Raw genomic sequence first — 12,490 nt, forward strand, 5'->3', positions numbered from 1 at the left:
AATCATCACTCGTAGTTAAACTCTAAATGAGATCAAATCTACTCCGGATGTGAAGGGTTATTTTGTTTGTTTTTCACATCCACTTAAATCTGGACAAATAAAGTGTTTGGTAAAATTCCACTAGCTTCTATCCAGAAGTTGTCATGTGTTCAGTCACATGACGAATAAGGACCGTGGGCCTGTGAGCCTGCTCACAGACAATCCCTCCTCAGAGTTGAAGCTGTTTTTCCTCTGAAAACGTTCAGGCTGGTGATTTACTGAGAAGCACTCTGGCTCTGGTAACTTCAGACGGACATTCTTCACTTCTGTATCGCAGTTCGTGGGCCAAATAAAGCAAATATGAAAAGATGTCAGGCTGGACACGGTTGAAAAACTCTGCCCTCGACACAGTGAGGGAGTCTGGAGTGTTTACCAGAAAGCAGACTGGACTTTTCACACATTGTTTCCAAAATGCTTGAGACGATCTAAAATCCGACGACAGACACTTCCCCTGTGCTTGGGAAAGGAAAGACGCCGAGGAACACAATCGGACTGGACACGGTGTCCTCTGAAGCCGAAGGAAAGTGAAAATGCATATCGAGGAGCTACGTATAGTTTGAAACTGGTAAAGGTTATTGCTGTCAGGTGAGTTCCTGTTTTCTTTTAAACACAGTGACCCTGGAGGTCCGTCTCAGCTCTGCTTAATGAATACAGGTCACTTTGCACCAAGGTCACTTCAAACCTGCTGTTTGGACAAATTTTCTACCATTAATATGATGAAATGGTTGTTACTTTACCTTTACTACTTTCCTTCTATCTTATTCTTAAAATAGCACAGACTTTTTTTAAAAGGACAGTGACAACCACATCTCTTATCAGGGCGTAGCTATAACTGATGTTTTAGATGCTTTATTAGAATATTTAAATCAACTAATTTATATTACTTTTGTCTTTCCAACCGATCTCTTTATTTCCTTTAAGTTCATTCTCAATAATTCCCAGATTTGAGGATTAGGTCAATAAACAGGAAGCCTCCACGTGTCACTGTCCTTTGTGTTTGTTGTTGATTCAGGTAAAATAAGAGTTTCACAGCAGTATGAAATGTTAGGATGTGAACTGACCCTACTCAGAAAACTGCATCTGTGGCAGTGAAAGTTACTCAGCCGCCAGCAGGGGGCGACACACCGACAGGAAACAGCTGTGACCACAAACATAAACCACTGAACAAAGCCTTTCCATACTGAAAACATGTTTTTAGACCCCACTGTCTTGTATAAAATAAAAAAAAGAGTCATTACAATTGTTCTTTTTGCAGTCATGCTTTTCAACAGTCTTTACAATCAAGGCTGAGGAACACAGCCCAGGTTTTTTTGGTCGTCCAAGGATTGGATGTTTATTTTTTCCCGGCTTGAAATGAAATGTCCGTACATAATCTGATGACGGTATGGCGCACTTATAGCTCTGTAGAAAACGTTATTTGTCTTTCTCACACTGTCACGAGAAAGGTTTGTTTTTTAATCTAAAATCTACCCAGTTGTAACAGTGGTGTCGTTAGAAATGCTGCATGTTGTTGTTGGTTGTTTTTTTTTGCAGTCGAAGGATTGAGGTTATTTACAGTCCTGGTCTCAGGAGCGCGCCTGGTTTGTGTTGATCATGATGTTGGGCAAGGCGTTGCGTCTTTTCCTCCACGTGCCCAGGTCTCGAGCGTACCTCTTGACCTGGTGGAACCACTGCTGCGTGCGGGATTTGTCCGAGGCACGAAAAACGAAGGACTCCCGCCGGATGTCGAGCACCTCGAACGTGTCCTCGCAGTCGGGGTCGGTGGACACCACGCAGTTCCCCAGACGGATGGGCTCCCTCAGCACCGTGAACTTCCCGCTGCTCTTGTCCTTGATCAGAACCAGCACTCCGTCCCGGACGCTCTCCAGTCCGCCCTCGCCCGGCTCCCCCCGTGCCCCGGGGTCGCCGCCCTGCCCCGGCGCCTCGCCTGCCGGCTGTGTCCTCACCATCAGCAGACTCTGCACGTTCTGGAACTTGAGGGCTTTGCTGCCCTTCTTCACCCACTGGCCGTCCGCCGGCTGGGACAGCTGCAGTGGCCCTTCCATGACGAACCGCGTGTTCTCCCGCGCCCAGCCCACCGTCTTCATGGACACCTCCCGCATCTCGATGTTGATGACCTCCCGGTTCTTGCGGCTGTCGCGGCGGAAGGAGCGCAGGGACCAGGTGACCCCGTTGCCCTCCTGCTTGGTCTTCATGTTGATGTGCTCCAGGTGGGACTCCACACGGCTCTTGGCCTCACGGAGACGCACGTAGTCGGGGTGGGACTCAGGCGTGACCTTGATGATGCGACTCAGCAGGAGCGGGTATTTGGTGACTCGCTGGAGAGGCGCCATTAGGAAGGAGCGCAGGTTCATGCGCCTCAGTGCTGTGTTGTCGTTCTGGGAAACGTCCAGGAAGATTCTGTAAGAGAAGATTTAGACACTGTTTACACGACAACGTTTCAAGTGGAAATCCATCATTTTTGCATTTCTGTTTCACAAAAGTTTCTCATTTACACAGCAACGTTTTGAACAGGAAGCCCGTTTTCACGGAAATAGCAGAAACCGATGTAGGTGGCATGTTTGGCCACTAGTGGGTGCTGTTGTGGTTTTTGTAACTACACACATGCAGCAGACAACAAAACGCTCTAAACATTAACAATGGTGAGAAAACGGAGATCCGTATGGACAGACCACCAAGTTGGATTGTTAGTACAGTGACTGTCAAAATAAAACTACCAAATCCCATTAGAATATGGACTGAGAGTCATGACACTGTGGAAGAAACATTGTTCTGATTGTCCAGCTACTCGCATTAGTGTTTTTGACATTTGTTAACAATATAGAATGATGACATCCTTGTATGTATTAATTCCGTCTTGGAATGTTAAAAGACATTCAGACTCATTTGTTGGGAAACGTATTTGTTTTTACTAATGCACCTAATGAGTACCATTCCAACATGGCGGCCACATTGGTGTATTACACTCATTAGAGAATGCCTGGCAAGCAGTATCTCGTCAGCATTAATCTATAGTTGACGTGTAAACAGACAAAATGCAACAAAAGTTTTACGTTTGGGAATCCCGTGATGCACCGAGGGGAGTAGACAGAGGGTCTCCTCGCTGGATTTAACTAAAACAATATTTCTCCAATTGCTTGCTGCTAAAACTCCGGGCGAACAATCGCTAAACCTGCATAGGCGTTGGTCATGTCGCTGGAAAACTTTTTCACTATGCCCAAGAAAAGAGAAACAAGGAAAAAAGGCAACAGGTCAGCGGCTAACCAAGACGGCGACATAGAGTCACGAAGAAGAGCCAGAAACCTGCAGCGAGACCGAACAGAGGCCGCCAGCGCCACTAATGATGGCACGGTGGTTCAACAGGTGACTCATAACACTGAGAAGATGCTGGACACTAAACTCACTAATATCCTGAAACACAGAGTCACAGAGATGACAGAAAAGCTGGATAATATAGAGAGCAGACTGGGGACGGTGGAACAACGAGTGTCCGACTTGGAAGATCACGCAGCAGCTAACGCACCACGGCTTGACTCGGTGGAGTCAGCGCTGAAACAAGAAATGGAAAAACTGGAGTATTCTGAGAACCTGGTGAAGCAGTCCTGGTGAGACGTCACTATTACACAGACAGACAGAGGATTCTACGTGCAGCAAGAAACAAGGGCAGAGTTACGATGGATGGTCAAGTAGTTTCTTTTTACCAAGAGTTTTCTGCGGAGGTTGTGAAGCGACGGCAGGAATCTGCAGACACACGCAGAAGGCTTCGGGAAGCAGGGACCAAGAAGTACGCCTTTATGTACCCAGCTGGGATTAAGGTTTTCCCTCCAAATAGAAAACCCATCTCTCTTTCCACAATGAAGGACATCACTGACAATGTCAAGACACTCCCGACTTCCCACCTGTCTGCAGGTAAATGGCATCTGCCTCGAATATGACTGCTTAAAACAACAGACAGTGGGTACTATATAACATTAAAAGAGCTTTTGTTCACTTGAAAGTTAAAGACATTTGTACATGGGTATATCTCAGTTTCCTTGAGTTGCTGTTTATTACCATTATTTACACTATAGTTGAATGCTGACAGTATGATTAAGATATAATCCGGATGACCCCTCCCCCAGGTATATTTACATCTTATTCTACAAATAAAAGGGTGTTTATAATTATATGAGTTCATAGATTGTTGCCATTTACAGCCAAAGGAAGTTACCAAGATACAGATGGAAGGATAGTTTTAGTAAAAGGAGAACTCCATAGAGAATCAGTATTACTAGGAAATGTTTATGCTCCTAATGTCTATGACCAGGACTTTGTTGCCTTCCAAATCAGTAAAATTGCTGAAATGAACTGTACAAATATGATAATTGGAGGTGATTTTAATTCTTATATGTCTACCTTTTTAGATGGGGATCCCCCTCATCAAGATCAGTGCAAATCAGACAGAGCACTACAAGATGTAGTTGAGATATTTAACCTGATAGATGTTTGGAGATACATGAACCTAAAAATTACACATTTTATTCTCCACCTCACTTGTCATTTTCACAAATTGACTATATATTTATATCTGAACACAGCTCATTGACTATATATTTATATCTGGACACAGCTCATTCAGTAGAACAGTGGGACATTGGACACGTTGTCCTTTCAGACATGCTCCTGTCACACTGTCACAGCCTCTTGAGCTGTAGAGCTTCTGTGTCTTGGAGAATTAATGCATCACTTTTTCATGACGGTAATTTTATCACATTTTTGGAAACACAGACAGAATCTATTAGAGGTAAATGACTGCAATGACTCTGATCCAGGGTTGGTGTGGGAAGCTTACAGAACTTACATGTGAGGAGCAATTATATGGTCCTCCAGCAAGAGGAAAAAAGAGTGCACTCAAGAACAATCACCAATCCAAAAGAAAGTCAAACAATTAGAGGAAGAATTCCACAGATCCACATCGGATGGAGTGCTTAAAGAGTTGAAGGTGGAATGAATACTGTTGACTAACTTACTGACAAAGAGGGCGGAGTCTGATATTTGGTTTGCGCCACAAAGAATGTTTGAATTTGGAAATCAACCAAATAAGTTCTGAGCTCATCTTTCAAGAAACTCTCCCCTACAGGCCTTTATTTCTGCAATATCTGATGGGACCACAGCCGTCAAACAAGCAATGCAAAGATTAACGAATGCTTTCAGTAATGTTATGAAACGTTGTATACCTCAGACCTGCACAGCAATACTCCTCCCAGCAGTACTTTTCTGGAGGGTTTACAGACGCCTCAGCGAACAGAACAAGGAGCTGAACTGCCAGAAGGATTGATAACGTAATCTCCTCACTGCAGCCAAATAAAAGTCTGGGGCCATGGATTCTGTGCAGTTTTATAAAAAATATAAGCAAAATTAACAAACTACTACGTGTTTTCAACAAATCCTTTGAAGAGGATGAACTCCCAAAATCTATGTACTTAGCCCATATTGAAGTTAAGTTAAAGACCCAGAACTATGTGCTTCTTCTGGCCCAGTGAGTCTACTAGGAGTGGAGGTAAAAATACTCTTAAGAATACTGGCTAACGGACTAGAAAGAGTGGTGACTGATAGTTAAAGCAGACCAAACAGGGTTTATAAAAGGACACACTTCATCAAATAACACAAGACGTTTAATTAACATTATCCACTACTTCATTTCCATCAAACTCCAGCTTCAATAGTAACAATGGATGCAGAGAAAGTATTTGATGCTTGGAGTGTTGAGAAGATTCTGCTTTCAATCAGACTTTGTTCGATGGATACGACTTTCCTATGAAAGGCCTCGTCTCAACAAATGTTCTAATCTACACAATTCCAGAGGTCAGAGGTCACCTCTGTTATTCTCTTGAGCTACGGCGCCATGAGCAGCTTTTGTCCAGCTGCTGTCCAGCTGCTGTCCAGCTTTTGTCCAGCTGCTGTCCAGCTGCTGTCCAGCTGCTGTCCAGCTGCTGTCCAGCTGCTGTCCAGCTGCTGTCCAGCTGCTGTCCAGCTGCTGTCCAGCTGCTGTCCAGCTGCTGTCCAGCAGACCTCCAGTATCAGAGCAGCGGTGACAGGAACAACAGAAAGTGCTGCTGTACGCCGACGACATCCTGCTGACATTACCAGAGCCACCAGACTGAATACCTGCACTCCTCCACTGGGTGGAAGAATTCCCTCACATTCTGGATATAAGGAGAAGTTTACAAAATCTGAACTCATGCCAGAAGGTTTCTCATGTGAGTCTGAGCCTGACTTCATAAAAGCCTTTGGCGGGGCACCAGAGGGATTCACACACCTGGTTGTTAAAGTAACACCTGAGATTAGTCAACTTTAAACTGGTAAACGACATTCAGGATCAAATGTTAAGTTGGGAGAAGCTTCCTCTAGCCTTTCCTGTAGAGTCAATCTCATTCAGATGATACTTCTTCCCAGAATGACCGACCCTCTCTAACTCCTCACATCTCTGAAGAGAAGCAACATTAAGACATAAATAAAGCTGTCTCTGACTTGATATGGGCTGGCAGAGAGCCAAAAATTAAGCCAGATATTTTACAACTACAAAAAGAACATGGAGGATGGGGCCTCTCAACATTAAAAATTATACAACATCAATGCAAGCCAGAATTATTTCAATATAGTCATCTGCTCAACCAAAGCTCAACCGTGGTTTGAGATTGAAGCAACCGTCTCCAAACCAAACTCTCCTGTCAACTTACTTGATAAAAGCAGGAGTGAAATACCAATTATGGTGAAAGATAACTTTCTAATTACTAATGTGGGGAATACCTAGAAGGCTTTGAGGAAATGATTTGGGTCTAAACTAATGCTATCAAAAATAACCCGTTAATTTAATTAATTGATTTGAAATGTTTAACTCATTAAAAAAAGCAACAGCAGCACCGTGACTACAGAGCGACACAATACCCAGTGGAATAACATTAAAACAGAAAGTTTCACTTTAAAAGTTTCCTGACGGCTGATTGAGAAAATAAAAGTCATTAGTTTTACTTTGAAAAGCTGAATTTAACTACCACAGAAGTAAAACGGCAGGTTGCCATGTTGGCTGACCAGGACCCTCCAAACTGCTAAAGCTGGAGGAAATACTGGTAAAATATTAGTTTATCCTCTTTCCCTGGCTCTCCTCTATACTGTGTGTGTGTGTGTGTGTGTGTGTGTGTGTGTGTGTGTGTGTGTGTGTGTGTGTGTGTGTGTGTGTGTGTGTGTATAACAGTAAATTATTGCCACTTTGTTTCTAGAAATATTAAATCCTCAAAGTGATGGTCCTGCACTCTAACAAAATCCAGACTGATGTTAGATGTTTGTTAATTTATTTATTTATGTTTTTATTATTTTGCTGATCTGGGAGGGAAACAGTTTCACACAAAGCTAAAAGGACGTTATAAAAATAGTCTTTGAATTTAAATATGACATTAAAGTCGACATTAATTCTGTGGTTTTCCCTGAATAAATATCTATTACAAGCTTCAATCTTCAGCAGAAAAACAATGTGGTTAATAGCAATTATTTACAGAGAATTGTGCAATTAATTAGTCAATATTTTTAATATTTTTAAATTTTCTAATGATTGATAATCCTGATTTAACCAGAGGGGGCGCTGGAACTAACTTTCAGAACTGGTATGAAGCAGGAATTTACCATATTTATGATCTTTGGTATCAGGGAACATTAAAAACATTCAAGTCCTTACAGGCTACATAAAAACTACAAACAAAAGAATTTTACAAATACCTTCAGGTCAGACACTATATACTTAGGAAAATGGATGCGCTTAATTTCCAGAAGACTTTAGCTTATTGGAAAAAAAAACTATTATTGATAGTATGAAACAAGGTCAGTTTGTCTCCAGATTTTATTCTAAATAGAAACAGTTGAATATAGACAGAATAACGCTCCGACAGAAATCATGGGAAACCCAGCTGAAAACAACAATAGACACGAATTCAATATAATATCTTACAAACGTCTATATATCTCCGTATATGTACAGTAAATATACAGCAGGGTCTCCAAACTGCCCAACGTGTAAGAATATTTTCAGAACAAGATTTCACTGCCTCTGAATGTGAAGTTCTGTATGTGCTGAGGGTTAGTGTGATAATCAAACAGCAATTACAGCCTAATCCACTATTATGTCTATTAGGATGTTTCCCTGGAACATTAAGAACATGTAAGAACTCTGGACGTTCTTGTGATTGGCCGAAATGTTGTGATGAGCCTCCTTCAGTACATCTCTGGAGGTCTTTGATGTCGGACTACATTTCTTTGGAAAGACTAAGGTTTGTTATTAACGATCAGAAGGACGTCTTTACAGCAAAGTGTTGGAGTAACTGGGAAATCAGAGTAACTACCTGAAAAGTTAAACCTTATAATGACTTTTCAGATCATAGCTGTGGATTGAATTTGAATTTTTAGGTTTGTACTGTGCTGGACTGTAATAATTTTGAAAATGTTCAATAAAAACAAGTTTTACATTTTCACTTGAAAATATTGTGTAAATGACTAAGATGAAGTCTGCCAGTCCGTGCCTGAAGAGAACTCGTAAAAAGTTGATTAACAGCCTGACTCATGGCTGAGCTGCAGTTCTGTCTAAAAATACAAATCCTTGCATCTGAGCTCTGAGAATAGACCTTCTTCCTGAATAAATGATAGCTGGCTGTCTTTTCCATTAAGAATGACTCTGAGTGGGCCTGGCAGGGACAAGAGGAAGCTCCCGGAGCAGCTTCCTCCTCACAGAGCAACACCACGGCTGCCGGTACCTGAGCAGCTCCTTCTCCTTCTCCAGAGTGTTGAGCATGTTGACCGAGGCGGACTGCTGCAGGCAGTACGTCTGGAAGGCAGGCAGCATGTTGACGAACTCCAGAAAGATCTCGCCGATGTACACTGTCAGCAGATCCTCGTCGCCCTGGAAACAAATCAGACAAACGCTTTCAACAACTTCATTAAACCTACTTCTTTAGTTTAGCTGGTCACGTCGGTGCGGTATTTTGCATATATATATTCAATCTTTTTGACTAAGAAGCCCATTGAAATAGAAAACTGATATTTTCATTAGGGAGGCACTGATATCATCTCAGGTATCAGGGCCAATACTGGGCCCTGATACCTGATATCATCTCAGGTATCAGGGCCAATACTGGAAAATCAAGTAAGGTGATACAAGCCCATAACGTAACGTAACGACCCATAACGTAATGTAACGATCCATAATGTTCTGTAACGTAACGTTCCATAACGTAACATAACGTTCCGTAACGTAACGATCCATAACCTAACGTAATGATCCATAACATTCCATAACGGAATTTAACGATCTATAACGTTCCATAACGTAACATAACGATCTATAACGTTCCATAACGTAACATAACGATCCATAACATAACGTAACGATCCATAACATTCCATAACGATCCATAATGTTCTGCAACGTAACGTAACGTAATGTAACGTAACGTTCCATAACGTAACTTAACGTTCCATAACGTAACGATCCATAACGGAATTTAACGATCCATAACGTAATGTAACGTTCCATTACGTAACGTAACGATCCATAATGTTCCATAACGTAACGATCCGTAACGTAACGATCCATAACGTTCCATAACGAAACGTAACGATTCATAACGTTCCATAAAGATCCATAACGACCCATAACGTAACGTAACGTTCCATAACGTAACGTAACGATCCATAAAGATCCATAACGTAACGTTCCATAACGTAACGTTCCATAACGTAACGTAACATAACGTTCCATAACGTGATGTAACATAATGATCAATAACGTAACGTAACGACCCATAACATTCCATAACGTAATGTAACGATCCCTAATGTTCTGTAACGTAACGTTCCATAACGTAACATAACGTTCCATAACGTAACATAACGATCCATAACGTTCCATAACGTAATGTAACATAATGATACATAACGTAACGTAACGACCCATAACGTAATGTAACGATCCATAATGTTCTGTAACGTAACGTTCCATAACGTAACATAACGTTCCGTAACGAAACGTTCCATAACGTAACGTAACGATCCATAACTTAACGTAATGATCCATAACATTCCATAACGGAATTTAACGATCTATAACGTTCCATAACGTAACATAACGATCCATAACATAACGTAACGATCCATAACATTCCATAACGATCCATAATGTTCTGCAACGTAACGTAACGTAATGTAACATTCCATAACGTAACTTAACGTTCCATAACGTAACGATCCATAACGTTCCATAACGAAACGTAACGATTCATAACGTTCCATAAAGATCCATAATGACCCATAACGTAACGTAACGTTCCATAACTTAACGATCCATAAAGATCCATAACGTAACGTTCCATAACGTAATGTAACGATCCGTAATGTTCCATAAAGATCCATAACGTAACAATCCATAATGTAACGTAACGATCCGTAATGTTCCTTAACGTTCCATAACGTAATGTAACAATCCATAACGATCCGTAACGTAACGTTCCATAACGTATCAATCCATAACATTCCATAACGAAACGTAACGATCCATAATGTAACGTAATGATCCAAAACAATCCATAACGATCCATAACATTCCAATAGCGTAACGCAACGTTCCATAACGTAACGCAACGTAACGCAGCGTAACGATCCATAACATAACGATCCATAACGTAACGATCCATACCATTCCATAACAAAACGTACCGATCCATAATGTTCCATAATGTAACATAACGATCCATACCGTTCCAATAACGTAACGCAACATTCCATAACGTAACGCAACGTTCCATAACGTAACGTAACTATCCACAATGTAATGTAATGATCCATAACGTTCCATAACGTAACAATCCCTAACGTTCCATAATGTAACGTAACGATCATAACGTAATGATCATAACTTAACGATCCATAAGGTTCCATAACGTAACGTAACATTCCATAATGTAACGTAATGATCCATAACGTTCCATAACGTAACGATCATAACGTAACGATCATAACATAACGTAACGATCCATAAGGTTCCATAACGTAACGATCCATAACGTAACGTAACGTTCCATAACGTAACGTAACGTTCCATAATGTAACGTAACGATCCATAACGTTACGATCCATTATGTTCCATAACGTAATGTTCTATAACGGAACGGAATGTTCCATAACGGAACGGAACAATCCATAAAGTTACGTAACGTAACGTTCCAGAAACTATCTCCACTTCTGCTGCCCGCCGTTCTCCACCTTTCCTCAAGTAGTTTATGTTTCACTTCAGGAGTTCTGAGCCTCTGGATCTTTATTTGCTTTTAAATTGTGATTGTTCAGACGGGAGACGGAGGATCTCCTCACACTAGAACCCAGTAGCGAAGCATGAGCAGTCGGTGAGCACAGATCGCACCGTCACTAAATTTGGACTACTTGTTCGACCTTGCTTCCAGTGGGCTCACCACCTGCAGGAATGGTATTAATCGGTGCTGTGTGATCTGGGTGACAGTCCTTGGGCTGCCACTCCCGCGACCCAGAAACGGATAAGCGGGAGAAAATGGATGGATGTTCGACCTCAGAGGGGCGGAGCCGAGCACACAGGGTGGAAGATGATCTTGACACCACGTACTCTGAACACACAGGAAAGTTTCTCTTTCTCTTTCCAGCAGAGGACATAAGGCCCGAGGGCCAAAACCCAGCAAGAGGCTCCAGTCTGGTCCCACCAAGCAAGGAGGTTATAGAGGATTAATACAAGGTTTATTTTGACATTTCATTGTATTTTGCACCAGAATGTTCCATTAAAATGAACTTCAATTTCAGGAACTGTTTGATCTTTTAAAAATATAAAGAATTTCATTACAGACACTGAACACCACAAAGAAAAACTTTATTCATTTATCTATTTATTTTTTTCCCCCTTGTCCTGTTTATATAATATATATGATGTGATCTAGAACCTTCTGGAGTCAGAACAGTTTTTACTCTTGAACAGGAAGAGACCTGGAGTCTCCTCCTGTTGCTGCTTTATTAGAAGTTGGTATGGCTGCTGGACACGACCGGGGGGGAACACTCAGAGAGAGAGAGAAGAGAGAAGATCGAAGGGGGGGGGGGTTATACAATACCCTTGTTAGTGCTACAGGTATTATTTGCAGTTATCACACAGATCCAAATACTTTCCAGAAAAACTTTGAAGTGTAAATTTAAAGGTTATTATAGTAATATTTGACCAGTCTGGTCTACTCAATATGAAACTGGACTGTATGTGGTCCCTGAAGTACATTAAATCTTATTTAATAATTATTTGCTATACATCCTATATACATGTGTATATATGTATTATATTGTATACATCTTGTATTGGTTCAGTTATGAACTTTTAAATCACCATAACATATTTGGTGTTTGGTTCCTTCAATATCAACTGGTC

The 12,490-nt window shown here is 41.4% G+C and overlaps 1 protein-coding gene across 1 annotated transcript in view; it reads right to left on the bottom strand.

Moving 5' to 3' along the window:
• Nucleotides 1-1,604: 1,604 nt before the first annotated feature.
• Nucleotides 1,605-12,490, bottom strand: part of arhgef49 (Rho guanine nucleotide exchange factor 49) — a gene marked incomplete at both ends in the record, with an annotated part of 41,855 nt that continues 30,969 nt past the window's right edge. The window contains 2 exons of the mRNA XM_080478144.1: nucleotides 1,605-2,439; nucleotides 8,820-8,965. Of these exons, the coding sequence (XP_080334270.1) occupies nucleotides 1,605-2,439; nucleotides 8,820-8,965 (981 nt within the window). The remainder of the gene's footprint in view (nucleotides 2,440-8,819; nucleotides 8,966-12,490) is intronic.

The sequence above is a fragment of the Lipophrys pholis genome (assembly GCF_963383615.2).
Source record: "Lipophrys pholis genome assembly, chromosome: 13".
NCBI classification, from domain to species: domain Eukaryota; kingdom Metazoa; phylum Chordata; class Actinopteri; order Blenniiformes; family Blenniidae; genus Lipophrys; species Lipophrys pholis.